The sequence below is a fragment of the Sphaerodactylus townsendi genome, linkage group LG08 (genome assembly GCF_021028975.2).
Source record: "Sphaerodactylus townsendi isolate TG3544 linkage group LG08, MPM_Stown_v2.3, whole genome shotgun sequence".
NCBI lineage: Eukaryota > Metazoa > Chordata > Lepidosauria > Squamata > Sphaerodactylidae > Sphaerodactylus > Sphaerodactylus townsendi.
In genome coordinates this window covers 60,545,820-60,566,047 of record NC_059432.1, presented here as the reverse complement: position 1 = coordinate 60,566,047, position 20,228 = coordinate 60,545,820, and the positions used below count along the sequence as shown (strand labels likewise).

General features: G+C 40.8%; 1 protein-coding gene across 3 annotated transcripts in view; it reads left to right on the top strand.

The window, feature by feature from the left end:
• The first annotated feature begins 4,194 nt into the window (after window positions 1-4,194).
• CFAP58 (cilia and flagella associated protein 58) overlaps window positions 4,195-20,228 on the top strand; it is a 121,826-nt gene continuing 105,792 nt past the window's right edge. For 2 of the 3 annotated variants that reach the window (XM_048504922.1, XM_048504919.1), the window contains exons 1-3: window positions 4,195-4,327; window positions 10,662-10,943; window positions 17,003-17,151. In XM_048504922.1, coding sequence (XP_048360879.1) covers window positions 4,319-4,327; window positions 10,662-10,943; window positions 17,003-17,151 — 440 coding nt within the window. In that variant the 5' untranslated portion in view covers window positions 4,195-4,318. The remainder of the gene's footprint in view (window positions 4,328-10,661; window positions 10,944-17,002; window positions 17,152-20,228) is intronic. The other variant, XM_048504920.1, reaches the window with a different exon arrangement.

The following is a 20,228-nucleotide window of genomic DNA, read 5'->3' as shown; positions in this document are numbered from 1 at the left end:
CAGTGTGTCACTATGCCACTGCTGTGTGGTCCTCTACAACATATCTGAGGAAAAGGGTCATGCCATTTTGGAAGAACACCCACAGTATGTATCAACCATAATACAATTCTCTTGAGCCAGAACCTGAAGCTGTGCATACCTGCTGTCTGGTGGAGTACAACCCCAATCACAGGCATCATTTAAATGAGAGAAAGGCTGCTAGAGAAGTTCTCACCACATCTTATGCAAGCCCACATGAGCTGCTGAACAAGGAATGTGGGCTAGGTTTCCCTGGGGTTCCCAATCATAGCACACCCAGTATATTGCTTTCTATTATAATGCAATAAAAGTGTATTGACACTCCATGCAAATTATTTTTTTGGTCTCCTAGGTTCTCTGTAGGTTCTCTGGGTGGAAGGCAGGGGGTTAATGGATTGCATGTCCTACAGTTTGCGTTTGGAAAAAAAGCACACTTCACAGCAACCAGTTAAATGTTTGCCTTTTCTAATTTTCCCCTCTGGAATGATAAAAATAAAAGACTGAAATGCTTCTTCCTGTCACCAGCCTTGCTTGCAGCCAAAAGTATTCCAATGGCCATGAGCATTAGGCAAGTTTACAAAAACCTGCCTTGAATGTTGAATACTCAGGCGCGGAATCACTAGATGGTTTGCTTCATGGCTGCCAACAGGACAGCTGTGTGATGAGCTTGAAAAAGTCAACACTCCTATGAGTACTGCACAAAGCCTCCTGCACCTTCTTCCCCCCCCCACCCCCATCAATAGGAGATGTAAAGTCTTCTTTCACACCAGAAAACTCCATGGCTGCCAGTGGACTTGCTGTATGACGTCATCATTAAAAGAAAGCTAGCACTACAGCACGCCATAGAATTCCAAGAGGAAAATGACATGTTCTGTTGATTTCAGAATTGGCAAACCCCTGTGTTTGAAGTCATCACCCTCAAAAACATATTTCCATTGATTGAGACCACTGTGACCCACTGTGATTGTCCCTGAGTGCCCAACAGCTTACACACCTTACTAGAGAAGCGTGAGCATACCTTGTCCAAAGACTGTTCATGGCCCCTGCCGAGGCAGATGACACACTCTGTATGGTCATTGGAGGCTGATAAAGAAGTGCCATATGAGCAGCAAGATTTAGAGGGCACCATTTTGCCTCGGTTTGAGGTGGTGTTAAAAATGATCTCCAAACCTGAAAAAATAAAACAATGAACAAACATGCTACACTAATTGATATAGGAACTAATAGGAAAAGAAAAACTACAACGAACTAGCCCCCCCCCCCCCCAGCTGTCCAAAACTACCTTTCCAGGCCATGACCAAGCTCTGCTAACAGCAAGCAAAAACAACGCACCTAGGTGGTGAAGAGAGACCTGGAGGGAATTAGTGTGCCCCTCCTCCCAGGTCACATGCTCCTGGACAGAAAGGTAGCTAGCCCAGGCTTGTGACTGGGGGAGGGGGGGGGGGTGAGCACTCAACTAATCAATAAAAGCTCTTAAAATGTTCACTAAAAAGCTCTGCAGCTGGCCTGCACAAGTACAGTCCCATGTCGGACTACACAGAGGCCACAACAATGAACTTGCTGTTTTACCATTTGTGCAACTCAGGCAGGTGTGGCAATAGCTACTAGACAATGCCAAACAATGCCTAGGGACAACTGGAACTTTTTTGCGACTTGCACAGCTTGGTTGGTTTGAAAGTGGCCACCACACAGCTCACCCCAAAGACTTGCTGCTACACAACCTTTGTAACTTGGCCAGACCTTTCCCTAAAACAGGATGCTGTGGGGGAGGTGTGGGGAGGACAGAGAGCCAGCGTAGTGTAGCAGTTAGAGTGTTGAACAAGGATCTGGGAGACTCAAGTTTTGATACCCACTCTCCAGTGGAAGCTTACTGGGTAACCTTGATTGCAGCGGTCAAGTTGCAGCTGAGGATAAAGTGTAAGAAAAGAGAATGAAGTAAGGTGGTTTGTGTCCCCCCTGAGGTGAGGTATAAGAATAAATAATGAATAAAGCTGAAGACTAGGGTGGGGGGATAGAATAAAGATTGGTTGGTGCGTGGGAAGAAGAGGGAAAAGCAGGGCAAGGGGAAAAGATATGGGGGCCTCTAGGAGGAAAGAAAGAGGAAATAGTGTAGGGAAGGGGAAATAAGCAAATTAAGGGGCCTCCTTGGGGATTCCCTGTAAATAGGTTTATAGTCTTTTTACACTGCTTCTTGATTGGCTGCTGAATGTTTTCTTTATTCTCCCTTCAGTTCATTTGATTCAGGACAATAAATAATAAAATAAAGTATCTGCTCACAGAATATGAGTAAATACCCAATTTCTCTTTGCCCATTTATGGAATTCTGTACACACAAACAATCAGTGAGGAAAGTACTTAGCACAGCACTGAACTATTACAAAAATATGTAAAGAAAACCCCCATATGTCAAATATATTCAGCATTCAGCATCAAACATTAGTGCTCAGGCTGTAGCACCACAATAATATTGTGGTTGCATACTGCCACCTAGTGCTGTTCTTTGTTATAATGTCTATCTTAGCCCTAAGAGATACCCCATTTCCCAAAATGCATATGTTGTGTATTCATTTATATCTTAGAAACAGCTCATGAAGCACATTAAAATTTTGTCACTATAACTGAATGTCTGAAGTTCACTGAAGAATTATACTCTTGCCCTAGAACTGTGATTTATGGTGTAGATGACTTGTTGACCCCAAGATATGTTGCCATTGCCTATGTCTGAACAGTAACCCTGGCCTTCTGTGGTGGTCTCTGATCCAAGTACAGTACTAACCTGGGCTGATCCTACTTAGCTGTCAAGCTCAATATCTGGCAAGGTCAAACTAGCCTGAGCTATCCAGGTCAGAGCAGAGAGGTGCTTACAGAAGTGATAAACAGATATACTACACGCAGGCATCTTGTACTACCTTGGTTTCATCTGCATTGTAGCTTATCTTTGTTTTAGGTGTTTGTAATTGACATGGTTTATAATACACTGGGCATCATCCATTTATGTCAACCCAGTGTGCTGCAGTGGTGAAAAAAGCAAGCTGGATGCTAGGAATTTTTAGGAAAGGGGTTGAAAATAAAACAGCCAATATTCTAATGCCCTTGTATAAAGCTATGATATGGCCTCATTTAAAATACTGTGCGCAGTTCTTGCCACTGTATTTCAAAAGGACACTGTAGAACTGGGAAAAGTACAAAGGAATGAAACCAAGATTATTAGGGGGTTGCAGCATCTTTTGTATGAGAAAAAGCTGGAAAGCCAGGGACTGGGGACTGGTCTGTGGCTAAGGAAGCAAGCTGGGTGTCCCTGGATAGTCTGGCCTCTGCAGCCTCAGGTTAGCCACCCTAGAAAAAAAAAGACTAAGGGAAGCATGCTAGAAGTTTATAAAATCATGCATTGGATAGAGACAACAGAGAAAACTTTTTCTTCCTCTCCCAAAATACTAAAACTTGAGAGCATCTGATGGAAATGAAAAGAACTAGATTCAGAACAGTCAAAAAGGAAATACTTCTTTACTTAATGAGTGATTAAAAAGTCACTACCAGAGACATAGCTGGATTTAAATAGACAGTTTCAGGTAAAATAGGTTTGCCAGTGGCTAATAGCCATAGTGACTAAAAGGAACCTTCACATTTAGCTGCAGTATACCAGTCAGGGAAGGCTTTTGCCTCTATGCCCTGTTGTCTGCCCTCTAGTAACTGGATGGCCACAGTGTTAGGCAGGGTGTTGGACTAGATGGGCCATGACGGGGTTCTTCTTACATTCTTATGTTATCTCCTCTATCCGTGTGAATTGCTTAATATCTGGGAAAAACAGGTTGTTTCTTACAACACAAGGTTTTGCAAACTTTTAGTACTATCCTGTACCATAATGGATTGAATCAGTGCCCTTTCCCACATGAGGATCTTGTATCCCCGCATATGTCAGGGCCGGGGAAAGACTTGGAAAGTTGCTGCTAGGCGGGAGGGGAGGGCAATGGGACATCACATCATCTAGCTACAGTTAAGACGAAGCAGAGCTTTCTCAGACAGCACCCTTATTTTTCCCGGTCCTATATTGCTCCGGCTTGAGAAAGACTCCTCCCCCCTCCTTACTTCCCGCCTCGCCCATCATCATCGCCTCCTCCCTCCGGTCTCCTAGAACCCGGCATCGGCGGGGCAGGTGGTTGCTAGGCAACGAAAGCGGCGCTGCTGTACACAGCGGCGGAAACCAGCTGGGAGCCAAAGCCCTCCCCGCCCCCTTTGGCGGGGGCTCTCCTTCTACTCCCTCCTCCGCTGGGGGCTCCCCCCCCCCACCTCCGCCGCAAAAATGACTGAGGTGAGCCCCACTCCCCTTTCGGTCGGCAATTCACTTTCCTCTATTTCTTTTCTCGACGAAGCTCCCCCTTTGCAGCGCTCTCCTTTCCCTGTATCTGCGGTCTCTGCCCAACAATATCGGTTTCTCTCCCACCTCCTGATTGTCTTGGAAGCGAGGATTAGCGGGCAATCTAAATGTCTGCACGTCCTCCCTCTGCGGCCCTGCTAAGGGAAAGGTGGAATAGATTTAATTTATCAGTTCACGCTTACACATAGTTTGAATGTAGCATCAGCTTTTTCAGAGCAGTCACAGGCAGAGTTATTCCAGGATAAGGCTTTCCCGCTGAAGTAACAAACTGCGTGAGATTTACACAGGCTGAAATCCTCAGAATGCTTTCCTGGGAATAAGCACCACGGAACAGAATGAAACAGACCTGCTTGCGATTGCTTTCTTTGTGACCTAAAATGACCTATTTTTGTACCTATGCTGGTGACCTGATCTTTTTCTTTTGTACATTTCCGGGGATGGGGTCTTTTTCTGAGATCAATTCCACAAGGTACAAATATAACAGGTTGACGAAGGGAAATATCCTGGTTTGGGGAAAAACTTCGCATAGGTTCCTTCCCCGGGTTTTTCAAAAATAGCCAAAATCACAATCTTTTTGAAAAATCCCAGGTTGAACAGTGGGAATAGTACAAATAGTACATCTCTCCCATTGCTTTATTTTTCACGCCCTGCCACCTGTTCTCCTGCCCTACCTCATGACAGTTTCGTGTCTGCTGAACTACCAACTGGTGTGATAGCCTGTCATTTCAGAAATGTCCCCCAAACACGTGTTCTCCCCTTGGAAGTGGCTGCGAGGATCATTTCACCCAAATGTGTACAGCAATAGATTCACAATGAATGGGGCTGTTGCGAGCAACTGCCATGTTTCCTTTCCTTTTTATTTTGTAGCTAGGGAGATGCACACCTTTGGATGTGGATGGGATATATTGCTTTGCTCCGTTTTTGCATGGATTATATTATTTTGTATATCAGAGTGTTAAAGGGAGGGGTTGCATGCTTCATGTTTACATGTGATGTGGTTTCAAAGCCCAACACTTTTTTCCATGCTGAAGAAATGGGAGGGGGAGTCCCTGCTTAGGCTCCCGGGGTTGCTGTAGATTTTCCACCACTTGGAAGCGTTCCCTTAGCAGAGGGTGGCAGCGGGCGGAAGGGGGACTGTGGTGGTAGAACATCCAACCGTAACATAGGAAAACTGTGATGTTTGCACCTGTGCGTTTGCATTGTAAAAAAATCCAGGTTCACACAAAGGGGCAGAAAGAAAATTGATTATTTCCTTCATGGAAAATGGGCACCCATATGAAGGACAAAAACAGAATAAAGTAGACCTAATTAAAAAATAACGGTGTAACCCATTATTATTATGCTGTGAGGAATTGGCCTGAGCTTCTGGAGCTCACACTTTTATATTTTGCAAGCAAGTGTATACAAAATAATTTTAATATTAATTGCCCTTAATGCTCTTTGATATGTTAAAAGTAGTTAAGGGATGGCAAAAAGTGGAATATTTTAGTAACCTTGAATAACCTTGCATATTCTTTGTTACTAAGTTCCACATAATAAGTATTTGTATGTCCCTAATGTAAATATTCTCTTATTCCCATTTCTTACCTGTCTTTCTGACCTCATTCATTGGAATGTCAGGCAACTGTTCTCTGTGGGTTTGCCCAGTCCCTTGTATCCTTTTTAATTTACAATTGCTTCTAACATTTTCCCTTGGGTTGCCTTGCAGCTGTTCCATTTTGCCTTGTTAACTGCTACCTGCTTTTCATCTCATTCTATTCCCTTTTCTACTCCTTCCTCTTCTTTCCTGTAGCCCTGTTCACAAGTTACAGTGAATGCTTGCACATCCTGTGTATACATGTGTACACTTGTTTGTAAGGAAAAACCAACATGTGTTCACTTTACAAATGAAACCTGGATAAATGTGTGGATGAGTGGTTGAGCAATACTTGTGTTGAATGTGACATGAGAATCACTCAATGTACATATAAAGAAAAATCTGTATGCTGTACTTGGATTGTAAGTATGCTCAGTGTAACTAGTGAATAGCGCTACTGTCTCAAGTCTCTTCTCATAATTCCTTCTTTTAACAAATCAGTGACTTTTAGCCTATTTTGCACTTCTCCCACATTCAGCTTCCCATAGGGCTGTTCATATAACTGTCACTCACTGATGGTGTTGTAGTATAGCACTGAATGAAAAGTGGGTAGGATTTCCACAGTAACTAGTTGTTATTGTGGAATTTGTGCAGATCCTATTATTCCCATTGCAGTGAAGATCAACATATTGTCTGATTTTGATGTGACCTGTGGATTACAGGTGCACTGAAACAGCATTCCAGGCATGTAAAACACTCCACATGGAAGCACCCTGGTCACCGTTCTTGTTATATCTTGGATTTTCCTCCATTAATATTCCTCAACCGTATCCTATCCTCTTATTTTGTTATCTCTCAATCTTTTTTCTGTTTTCCCCCCATTATAACTTTTTATCCCCTTCTCCTAGTTTTGCTGCTTGCTTCTCCTCCTGAAATTCTTTCTTCTCTATCCTATGATCTCTCATTCCTTCATCTGCTTTATTTCAATATTTTGAGTTTTCCACACCTTGCTTTCTCCGTCTCTCAATTCTTTTTTTTATTACTGCCAAACTACTGTCTGCTCAGGTGTGCTGAATATGGATATTGGCTCTGTCTACTGGAATTTGTTTTAGAGAGCCCATTTTCTTTGTGATTTCTAATGCAGTTTTCCTCATATCATGCTGCAAAACAGTCCTTCTGGCCTTTCATCTAGCAGTTGCTTTTCCCCTTAGCTTTGTCCTTTATTAATTGAAATGTTCTCAGCCTGTGTTTCTTGATACTCTGGGCAAACCTGGGGACAATAAACCAAGTTTTTATGGGGTGAATAACTGAATCTGGCATGAACTCAAAATGGCAGAATAAAGCAGAGGCAGCGTCACTACTCTCCTTAGCCCACAAAACATCTTTACCCCAGTTTAATTTCCCTCATATTTTTCTGTCAGCAAGCAGTTTATCACGTCTAGAGAACCACATTAAATTTTAAGCCATTATGAATATAAATGGCTTTATTGTAAGATATTGCATTGTTGGTTGTATACTCGGTGGTGGTGTAATTGTGTAAGAGTGATATATTGGCCTATACTGGGAAAAATATTAGTTGAAAGAATAACAGTAATTTTATTAAGAACATAGATGAAAATTGGATGATGATAGTGGTCAGGAAGGGTTTATTAAGCACATTTGTATTGTAGACCAATCTAGTTTTTTGAGAAACTAAACAACTACGTATTGTTGAAGGCTTTCACGGCTGGATTCAACTGGTTCTGCTGGGCTTTCTGGGCTGTGTGGCTGTGGTCTGGTGAATTTTGTTCCTAACGTTTCGCCTGCATCTGTGGCTGGTATCTTCAGAGGTGTATCACAGAAAAAAGTCTGTTTCACACTATGTTGTTAGACAAGACTAATGTAATTCTGCTTTCCCCAGGTTCAACAGGGCTTTTGATCTATCTCCATACAATAAACTTACAGAACACTGAGAAGGGATAGAGTGAGAGCAGGGGCTTTAAATTATAAGAGGGTGGATTTAGCTATGAGATATGGAAAAGCTTTTCAGCTGTAAAACTCCTTCTTGAGATATTTTAGAATTCTTCAGATATCCTTAAATAGGTTAACTATCTGATCTGCTGGGCCTACATTCCCAAAGAGAATGAACTTAATCAGAAGTTGTTCCTGGAGCAAATTGCATTATGTAACTGGTTCAGCATCAAGGGCCATTTACCATGAATGACAAGACTGGTTTGCATTTTTTCCTCTATAGTAATTAAGAATTGCATAAACTTCATTAATTTATTACATTTATAATATGTGGTAGATCCCAATCCACACCAAATGTGTACATTGCTACACTCAGGGTATTAATTTAGATGTATTAAACAGTGAAACATTTGCTCACAAATATATGATAGTTAATGGAATATAGTCTATTGTGTAGCCTAGAAACTATCCAATGAAAGTAAGCTCCGATTGGAATGATGGTGGTACCTTCTGGTTTCTGAGACTTGTGAATGCTGTACTACCATTATTGAATAGTTCTTCATGAAAGTCTCATGAGACTGACAGGCTGCCTGTCAGAGAGAGTCAGGGAGGCTGCCTGTTGTCTCGTTTGATCAAAATCAGTGTTGGAAATGAAGTGACTGAATTATTAATGCAAAACTGATTCAGTCCTAGACATGCTTTGTTTGTCTCTTTGATTAATCAAAGATCATTTGTCAGTTGACTGGTCAAATTTTGTCAAATATTAGAAAAGTATTTCAGAACATTAATTTAATTGGAACAACAAAAATATTTGGATCATCAGCAGTTTTGATACTTGTGCATTATAAAAATAGTTAACAATTATTCTGATGCAATAGGTAGAGCCAGCGTGGTGTAGTGGTTAAGAGCAGGTGCACTCTAATCTGGAGAACCCCGTTTGATCCCCCTCTCTGCCACTTGAGCTGTGGAGGCTTATCTGGTGAACTAGATTAGCTTGTGCACTCCCAACACATGCCAGCTGGATGATCTTGGGCTAGTCACGGTTCTTTGGAGTTCTCTCAGCCCCACCCACCTCACAGGTGTTTGTTGTGAGGGGGGAGGAAAAGCAGTTTGTAAGCCCCTTTGAGTCTCCTTACAGGAGAGAAAGGGGGGATATAAATCCAGACTCTTCTTCTTCTTCTAGAATCCAGACTAATGTTTCCATGGCTGCAATTTCTGGCTGTGATGCATGATTCTTCTGTGTCCCACAGCAGACTGAAATGCCCCATGACATGTTGTTCCTAGGGGGTGGGTGGGACAGGGTTTTGGAGAATATTTCAGATGCTTTGGCAGAGAGGAGATGGAAAACATTATTTTTTTAAAAAAGAAATATGACTATCATATCATTGTTAATGTTAGGTACATTTTCTGTAAACTTTGAGTCATTTGCTGAAGCTATGCTCCTAGGTCTGCTCCTGAATGCTAAATGATTAAGTACTCTCTCACCCTTGGAACTGTTAGCATAGTAAATTACATCAAAGTGAAGTAAAAAAGAGAGAACCTTAGTGGAATATTTTACAATATCTGACCACCTTTGAATAACAAGCAGTCAATTGGCAACATATGCCAATTAACTAGAGGGCTGACTGTAGCTATGTTTTCAGAACAAGCTCTCATAGATTACACTGGTACTTTCCTCCACATATGAACAGTGCCCACCTTCATTATATTTTTGAAGTTTGTGGCATGAATATAACGGTAAATTATCTCTAGTCCATGTGCCTTCATTGTAATTGGGTATACAAGCTATTAGGCTGAGGATGTAAGTGACAACATGCCAGTTACATCACATCATGGATATACCATAGGCTTGAAAAATAAAGATACTTTGTAATTCTTTAGTTAATTTAATTTAGCTTTCTGTTGTTTGTTGAATAAGATTAGGAGTGAATATGGGTAAACTTGCATTTATTCCCTAGATAAATTCCCTTGATAAACAGAATTTAAGATGAACTTTATCATATTAGACTACTGATCACCAACTCAAACTTAGCATCTTGCTATTTTAGAGAAAGAGAACAGAATTGTAGAGCAAAACTGGAGTATTCCAGTCTTGTCAAATAGTTGAATTGTCCCTTGCAAAATCTAGAACTCATCATTTTTTTCTCCTTCATTTTTCAATTTTTGTAATATCTAGCCTGATGAAGGATTCTGATGAACTTGAAAACTTGTACAATGTCTTATGTAATTTTGATTTGCCTTAATAGAAGGTAATTGATTTTTTTGGCCTTGTTTTGGATGTTGCATGGGGCAGTACAGCTATTTACAACTTTTGCTGAGCTTATTCCAGCCAGGCATGTATTATGTCCTGCCAATTCTTTGGCCTTCCTAGAATGGCAGCATTAGCAGTGTTGACAGGTCTGGAGTATATCTGTAAGATTGGGCAGGTATTTAACTGCTCATGTGAAAATATAATTTACTTTACAGCTTCAGGAATTGTACAAGCAAAAGTTAGTAACTGTGGTAGTATAAATAGGACATGGTTCTTAATGGTAGGACTTTATGGATGGGCTGAACTGATATTCAAAAAACTGCCTCTTCCTCTTAAAGAGGAATTGTGTTTAAAATAGAACGAATAGAAAAGCCACAATGATTTTCATAAAAGAAGTTTCCTTGGAGCTATTATGTCTATCTCTTGGTATATATCATTATCAATATGCCTTTGGTGAGTGTATGATAAATTCTTCTGTTCCTTTCATCCAGGAAAGGTATGACAAGCCTGCAATAGAAGAAAATGTCTTTGAAGCCTTGGAAAAAGACTTCCAAGAAGTCATCAATGAGCTTACAGGAGATCAAAGCTTGGAAAAATTTCGTGTGGAATATGAGAAGCTCCATGCAATTATGAAAAAGTCCTACGAGAATGAAAAGCGTCTCATGGCAAAATGCAGAGAACTTAATGCAGAGATTGTGGTGAATTCTGCTAAAGTGGCTACTGCCTTGAAGCTCTCTCAGGATGATCAGACTACAATAACATCACTGAAAAGGGTAAATGGACATCATATAATAAATACATAATTGATAGACAGAGAAGATATTTGCAGGATCTGAGTATTTTCATGGAACTTTTACAGAAACATTGTTTAGAAAGTCACTATAGTCATTAAAATTATATTTAAAATGAATCTAGAATTTTAATGTGTAGCTCTAGTTTATAGAGATCCTGTATTTACTTCAAAGTACCGTGGAGAAGGGGTGCAATCCACCAGTATGGTTTACTATAGGGTAGTGGTTTTCATTGTAGATGCAGATGCTGAAGGGGAAGTTTGAAGGACAAGATTCTGAGAAAGATGGAACTTTTTAAGTTAAGAAAGCCATAAAGTAAAATAAGTTTGGATGTGGAATCCTACCAGGAAACATTGCTTTAAGGCCTTATACATATGGCTACAACTAAAGCTTTCCAAAAGTTTTAACACAATATGGCACAATTTACAGAGTGCTTGAATATTTTTAAATGTTTGGGGCTGTGCATTAGCATTCCACAATCTCCCCCTTCTATTCACAAACTGTGACAGTTGTTCATTGTTATACCCTTAAAGGCTATTGCTCTAGGCAGCTTCAGCTCCACTGTGGACATCTCCTGGGCATCTCCATTCTTTCAGTGGAGTCTCTTTCAATGTATGTTTGTGTGTGTGTCAGTTTAAAAAAATACTTATTTGTGTGGGAGCTGAGATTGCTGGATGAAGCATCATTCAAAGACACAAACTAAGAATTCCAGAGTGGTAGCTGTGTTAGTCTGTTTCAGCAAAAATAAACAGGAGTCTTATAGCAGCATAAAAACTAACAAATGTTGTTGTAGCCTTTTGTGGTTTTAGTCCAGAAAAGCTTATTTTAGAATCAAATAATGTTAGTCTTTAAAGTGCTACAAGACTTGTCACCATTCAGAGTCGAAGATATCCTGATATGGGATAGATGTAAATCGGTGATGTGGGGCACACTTAAATTTGCACTATGTTTGGGTCCTGTATAGCCACACTTACTCCTGTTGATTTCAGGGGAAAATAGATGGGGAGACACGGGGCCTTTCCCCACTTTGTCTAAGCCCCGCTGCTTACTTGAGGGGAGAGTAGCGCTGGGTCCCTCTGCATTCCCTTACCTATTGGTGGGCGGGCGACAGCGCGAGTCAGCTCGAATTGTCCGCTGTCGCGCCCCCTCAGCACGCGGCATCCCTGGCACTCTTCTTAATGGTGCCTTTTGATGACTGCGGGGGTCGTGGGGATGCCCGGGCGCGCGCCTGGGATGCTGCGCGCTGAGAGCAGCATGCGGCATAGGGGGGATCGAAGAGAGTGGGGAAAGGCCGTTGGAAGTGCTAGTTGATGGGGAAGTTAAATTGCCTCAGCAACAGCATATAGTTATTTGAGTCATGTTTCACCACCATACCTCACTGCTTGAAGGAGGTCCACATCATACCAGATACATCGGGAAGGTTTCTAAAGTCAGCAAGGGAAGGGGCTGTTTGCATGAAAACTTCTTGCATGGCCTGTGCAAGTTGGTCCCAGAAAGTCTGAAGGATCGGCCCTTGATACTAACTTCATTTCCACAGCAAGTTTGCCTTGAATGATTGACTCTACTACAAACATGACTTTTGTGCAGCATAACTTTTCTTTAGGAAAAGTTTCTTTGACTTATTGGAGGGTTGGAGATCCTTAGATCTTCAAAACTTGAATCAATTGGTCTTTTGTGTGTGTGTGAAATCATGGCTTTTTAGAGACAAGTGCATTATATATTTATATAATGTACTTTTATGCTATCTCCTGAACTCTTCCAGCAAGATATACTAAGCCAAGATAGTCAAGGTTAGAGCGCAGGAGTGTTAGGCCCTGTTTCTTGAAGCGACTAGTCCACTAATTCAGGCTGCAACAAATGAAATTAATCTGTGTAACTGGGACATAATTGCATCTCATTGACATTTTGGTGGTGTCTAGCTTGCCTAATGTAGACTGTCCCTGTAGTTTCAATGGTTGAAAATACTGATTACAAAAGTACAGTTAAAGTGGAACTTTTAAAACTTCAATGCAAGAGAGCGTTTGACAATCGGCTACTGCAGGGATATTACACAGTAGCTAGTGTCAAGATTCATATAGATATTCTTTTTCTCCATTGTAACTGGGTAACCCAGTCCACGATATCTTCATTTGACCTTTATTGGCATAAGAGAGATTATCACAAAATACATGCATGTGAAGTCATGTAAAATCTCTAAAACTTAGGTATTTAAAATATTTTCCAAATACTTGGCCACTGCCAAAGTAATTAGCAAGCTACTATCACTTAACAAAAAGCGAATAGCCTGAAAACTAGAGTGGGTGATCTTTGAGTTCAGCAGAGGATGAATCAGAGACACACGCACATTCCTATGAAGATGGCACTCCAAAAAGACATTGGATATGGTGTCTGGTAATCCGCATCCACATCAACATAATCTTTGTTGTTTGGGAATTTGAATGTATCTCCCAGAGGTGACAGCAACATAATCTTTGTTGTTTGGGAATTTGAATGTATCTCCCAGAGGTGACAGCTGATGGAAAGCTGTTAAACGTGCTAGCATGAATGCTTGGCGTTGTTTGGTAGATGACAAAGGTGTAAGGTATTTAGCTCTGAATCTGTAAATTGGCTGTATTCCAAGGGAACGAGGGGAGCATATGGCTGCCTTTGTTGGATAGAAAAAATGATGCCTCTGGTCCCTCAGTCTGTCCCGGATTAGATTGAAGATATACAATTCACTGTTAGTTCCTATGCTGTCCAAATTGATCCCTATGGATCTAATTTTGAACCAACAGAATTGGGACTGATCTTTGAAAAGATTTATATTTAGGTCACCATCAGGGGTTCTGAAATCTAGCTTGAGCCAATATTTTATGGTGGCAATTCAGGCTTCAGTCTCGGCTAGAGAGAGTCCAGCTTCAAGACACAGAGTTGGATAAGTAACGCTATTTGGAATTCCCAGTATCCTTCTCAGGAATTGTGATTGAATTTGCTAGATGTCAGATTGGAAATCACCAATCCATATTGGGATCCCATAAAGAATTTTGGGCAGGAGCTTTGCCTGGAAGATTTTCAGGGCAGCTGTTACAGACTGATTTCCCTTTCCATAGTAGAAGTCCACTATATCAATGCTTTTCTAAGCATTACAGTGGCATTTTTCATGAAATGATTTAGCTGTCCTCTCTGAAGTCTACAGGGCTTGAAATCCTATGCTTAATTTCAGTGTGGAAACTAATTCTGTCAGAAGTAGTCATTTTGCTGCATTTTATTAACCAGTTGCTTTGGGAAAAAATGGTTTGTTACACTATGCATTGCGAGAATAACCACATGCAGCTGAAGAACAGAATGCTGAAACAAATCTTCACTCATGCCTGGGCTTCAAATGCAGCAGAATGAAGTGGAATGAGGCGCTAAATTTGTGGTGTGATGAAATGTATTGTACCACTTCAGATTAGAGATGTGAGGACACATTCTTCAATGCTCTTTTCCTGTAAGAAGAAAAATAGAGCACTGAGAGAAAAAGCAAAAGCTTGACTGTTCCTCTTCCATATGTGCCAACTCATTCTTACCAAGTATGGTGACTTTCACCATGAAGTGTCATTCCATCTCCCCTTCTAGTTGAAGTGGTACAGTCCATTCTAACATTTTAAGATTCTGCCGCTTCATTCTACTGCATGTGTAGTCTAGAGAAGGCAAGTGGAGGACTGCTGAGACTCATGAGGGAATCCCATCTTTCCCCCTCCCTGCTCATTTGCTTGATGCACCTGTTTTCCAACCATGGTGGCAGGTCCCACTCTTCCATCTATTCACCTGCTTCCCTGAAGCCTGTGGTTGTGGTGGTTCCTGTTTTCATCCCCACCCAATCATTTACTCACCTTCAGTACCTGTTCTTCAAGCGGTGGCAGCACCCACTCACTCTTGCCCTTCCTCCTCCTCCCTGCCCACCCAGTTGCTTCTTCTCTGGGAGCAACCTACAGTCCTTTCTCTCCTTCTCCTTGCATACATGCAGTACCTGTTGTTCTCTTCCAGTGGTAGCTCCTGCTTGCCTTCACTGCCTCATCTTGGATTCCTTATCTAGAGGTTTGTGAATTATGTCAGTTCATCCAGCAAAGGTTACATTTTGAGAAACTGGGTTGAATGAATTCATGCTGAATTCAACATTCAGTGAAGAAGTTAGGTGGCTGTTTCACACCATGTATGTGCCAGAAAATCTCCAGTAAAGTCAAATTTACTGTGTTACTGAAGAGGTACTTAAAGTGATTTGAAAGATGAAGTGGTGAATATGAATTTTGTTAGAAACTAGTTTTGTGAAAAAATAATTACTACTGGTGCGTTATGCCAAACTGAACATATCTACTCAATCCATGTTCATAGTATTCTAGTTTGATATGGATTGGCCTTGATGTTTGTCATGTAATTGGATATTTAATCCAGGAGTTTACCACAGCTAGTAAAATGCCAAAGTTGTGTTGTAATTATCTAACAGATTTTATAATCTCTGTATTTTGTATCTCCAGTGAATCACAATTTTTAAAGTTAGGTTACCATTACAATAACATTTTGTCCTTTTACCCTCATTCAGGAAGAAGCTACGTTGTTTGCTTGAATTAAGGCAAACATCAACAGAACACTTAAATAACATTGTGCATAGTTGTACTCTATTCAAAGTTAATGAGAAAGTCCTTTTAAGCAAAAGTCTGTTCAGCTATTAATATACTGTCCTTCATCTGAGCGTACAGTTCCCATTGACTGTGTCAATGAGAGAAGGAGAGATGTGCAGGGAAGCTGAACAATCATTATGTACCAAAACATTCCTGTGAGGCACTGGGATGTCTTTGACAATATGAACCTAAGTAACATTGTGAACTGAAGGCTGAACAATGTAGCCAGCTTTTAAAGTAAATGAAAAGTCTTCCAGTGATTTTACTGAGTCTTCTTACTTTGGCTTGCCATAATGTAAATAAACAAAGAAATCTGTGGTATTGTAGGAATCAGTTTTAGAACTGCAATTTTTAGGAATGAGGAACTATTACATGCTGTGGGATTGTAATGTCATGAGATCAGCAATATTCCCTTAAAATATTCTTTCCGCAATCATTTGTTTTAATTAAATATTTATATGCCCACCGTTCTCCTGACCAACATAGGAGTGTCTTTGTGCCTGAATACAAGTAGAACTTTTTTCCTGGAAATCAATTTCATTTCAAAAAGTTTAAGCAGCTTTTGGGCACTGCAGTTGTTCCTAGATTTTTTTTTTCTGAACGAGCTTCCATTCCAGATGCGAGGTTTACCCCATCCTGGGGAATTAAGAAAACATTTTCCAGGATGTGATAAATCTTATACACATTGTCAAGTGTGGTATTCTCAGAAATAAAGTTCACTGCTGTGAAGTGGTAAGTAGTTAATCACATGAAATCTGAGCAAAATAATGCAATATTTTATGGGGACAGCAGATAAGGATAAAGAGGGATACTAAAGTATTTTAAAGTTCATTAACACCTGAATATAGGCAGTAATTATGAGGGCATTTTTGACCATAGGTAATTCCATCAACAGAAGTTAAAATGACTAAACGGAGGCTACCGTACTTTGGTCTCATAATGAGAAGACAATAATGCTAGGAAAAGTTGAAGGCAGCAGGAAAAGAGGAAGACCCAACATGAGATGGATTGTATCTGTAAAGAAAGTCATGGCCCTCAGTCTGCAAGACAAGCACAAGACTGTTAATGATAGGACATTGATTCATAGGGTCACCATGAGTTGGAAGCAACTTGATGGCTCTTAGCCCACATACAATAGTTTTAACCAAGAGTTTATATAACTGAAAATAAAGAACTTTGAACTGTGAAATATTGTAAATAAATTTCCACACTCCTTGATATGACTTGGGTGTCTCACAGTAAACATTTACTGGCCCCATGGAACTGACTACTGGGTTAGGACACTGTTAGAAATCAGCATGAAAGAAAATAGAAAACTTCCATTCATTCCATTGGTACAGTATATTTTATTGTTCATTTTTAAATCAAGTATCACAGCATTTTTTACTCTAACATTCTTAGGAGATTGAAAAGGCCTGGAAAATGGTGGATGCAGCCTATGAGAAGGAACAGAAAGCGAAAGACACCATTTTGTCCCTTAAAGAAGAAATCTTGAACTTGACTAAATTAGTAGAACAAGGATCCGGATTATCGCTAGGCCAAGAGCACAAGTGAGTTGTGTCTGGATGTGGGATGTTGCCCATTGAAGTATTCTGATTGATGGTATGCTGCAAACAGTCATTAAAACATGCTTTTTATATATGAGTTATACTAACTATATATGAGTTATACTAACTCGGTTGCTTTTTTATATATGAGTTTACTAACTATAAAGGGAGAGTTACATGGAGATAAAATAAGAAATCCTTTCTTTCCTGTTACACATCTGTATTACTGCATGTTTGGTTATATCTTGGTACCAATCTGCTGTCTCGTGCTCATGGTCATGGTGGTGGTGTCGTGTCTGCTCAAAGAAACAGAGTTAACTTTATAACTTCAGACGTACGTGCTCACCAACATATAAGCAATGGCTATCTGACTGACCAATAGCTAATCAATAGATCAGTTTATAAACAGTGACTTCAGCAACTTGTTTACAGACAGTTAACCCTTTTATAACTGAGTTGTCACAGACACTTGCAAAATCCCAACACAAAACAGATATTAAAATTAAATCCTTCTCACAGAAAACTAGCATGTCTGGCCTAGTTTCCTCCTAAAATTCCAGACCTCTTTGTGCGGTCAGCTTGTTCCGGAAGGAATAGAAATGCAAGTGGGAAGATTCTGCCTGAATTACAGGAGTTATAGACTGTGGTACACAGCCCAGACACAATTTACCATGTCAGTGAGGATGAAGGCCTTTGGTTATTCACTGTGCAATACCTCACTATCTAGAACGTAATGCTGCAAATTCACACATGGTGATTTTATACAGTTATGAGCCTAACAGAACAAAGCAAGCAAAAGGTCACACGTGCCAGAAAACACAGATGAGAAAGGGTAATAAAAAGAATAAATGGAAGAGGTAAGATGCAGGGGCAAAATTTAAATTTGCTTAGATTAAGATGCTGAATTAAAACAGCACTGGAAGCAAAAAGATGCCAAACAGATTATGGTCCCACATACTCCTGTGGCCTGTCAAGAGAATCCAATGAGAACCTGAACCAGATATCGTTCCTCTCTTGACTGATAACACAAAGTTCAAGCCTGTGTCTAGTTGTTGCAAATATTGTTGCAAACAAAGTGGACTGGCCTTTGCTGAACATATTTATTTACGTATGTGGATATTCAGCTATAAGCATATCAATCTATATATATAAAAATCTATCAGTGCATTTTTCTGCTGACAGGTAATCTCCCAAACTACTGGACCGATTGCTTTGAAATTTTCACACAATGTCGTATTCGCGTGCGGCCAGGTTTCCATACTGTTTCCACACCTCCTGTTGTGTGCATCTCCTCTTGAAATTTTGTTTATGTTTACTTCATTTATATCCTACCTCTTCCCCCAATGGGAAACAAAGTAGTTCTCACCATTCTCCTCTCCTCCATTTTATTGCCACAACAATTATGTGAGGTAGAATGTGTGACTGGCCCAAGATCATCCCTTAAGCTTCCATGGCAGAGTAGGAATTCAAACCTGGGTCTCTCAGGTCCTAGTGTGACACTCTAATCGCTACACTGTGCTGGCTTTATATAAAGGCTCACTGAAACATGTGAGTTCTTGTGTGCAGCCTGTAGAATTATTTATTAAAGCATTTATAGCTTTCCCTTCCTCTTTATTCAAGGCAGCTTAACATCCCCGGCTAAAACAAATGATAAAATAACAAACCCCCAATCCTTCCCTGTTGTTCAAACCCCCTTAAGGCACTTGCACTCCTGAAGATCTCCAAATAGGATCCCTCCTCACATCTTCCATTTCACCGAATTGGAGCCATGATGAAACTGGCATGGGCCCCGGTTGATGCCATATGGGCCATCCTAAGTGGTGGGACAGGCAACAGATGACTGTCTGATGACCATAGTTGGTGCACATGGAAGGAATTGGCCCTTCAGATATGTGGGCCTTAGGTCATGGAAGGATTTAAGGGTATTAACTGTTTGAGAAGGTAATATATTGTGTACAAAGAAGCAGACCCTGCAAGGGGCACCAAGAAAACAGATAGGATAGTGAGATCAGTATGGATCAACATGGCTAGATCTGCTGGGTCTAAGTAACAAGAACACTGATGAATCAAATGCAGCTTATAGGAAAAAGTGTTCCTGGCCCCCATGCTAGCCTGCTTTTCAATCAAGGCAGGATCCATGAGCATCCCCAAGCTCTAAAAAAGCCAGTGTTACTCCACCTAGAAGAAGTGGATTTAGTCCATCAAAAACATCAGTCTTCCCAAGCAGTCCCTCTAAAATATCAGTCTTTATTCAGCTTCAGTTTATTCTGTCTTAGATACCTGCCCACAGCTTTAAGGCACCAATTCAGAACCAAGACAAATACACAAGGAAGCTTAGAAAATGAAATACTGAGCGGAGTGTCATATTCACATTAATGACTCTCACCCAATCTCACTCAGTGGCTTCACGAATAGGTGATTTTCCACAGCCTTTTTTTACTGCATCCAGACTGCAGCTCCTTACCACTCCCCTCAGACTTATCTTTCTGAGCCTGTTTTGCCACCAATCACCTGGTGTGTATGTATGGATTCCCCATGCAGATGTATTGCTTACTTACTTCCAGGGTTGCCATCACTGGTTTGGGAAATTCCTGGAAATTTGGGGGACATGCCTGGGGAGAGTGGAGTTTTGGCAGAGGAGGGAGCTCAACAGGGATGTGATGTGATAGAAGCCATTCTCAGAAACTTCCATTTCCTTCAAGGAAGCTGATGTCAATAATGTGGAGACCAGGTGGAATGATCAAGCCCACCTTTTAAGTTGATCGTGCCAGGTGAATACCAGCCTTTCCTTCCTGTTTGGTTTTGCAAAAAGTTACTTGTTACTAGACTGGATGCTGTTATAAGCTGGGGGGGGTGGGGTTAAAAATCCTGTCTGGTGGCAGATCTGCCGTGCGTGGCTGCAGATGTTTTTTGTGGTGCTTCTGTTCAGTTCTGTTCACTTGTACAACAAAGGGTGCCCTGCATTGATTAGTGCTTTGTATGAACAGAGAGTGTTAGTTCTTGCTGGTATACAGCATTGTTACTGGGTGGTGGCAGAGTTGCCGTGGATGCTATGGAATCGTTGTCAGTGTTAGCTCTGC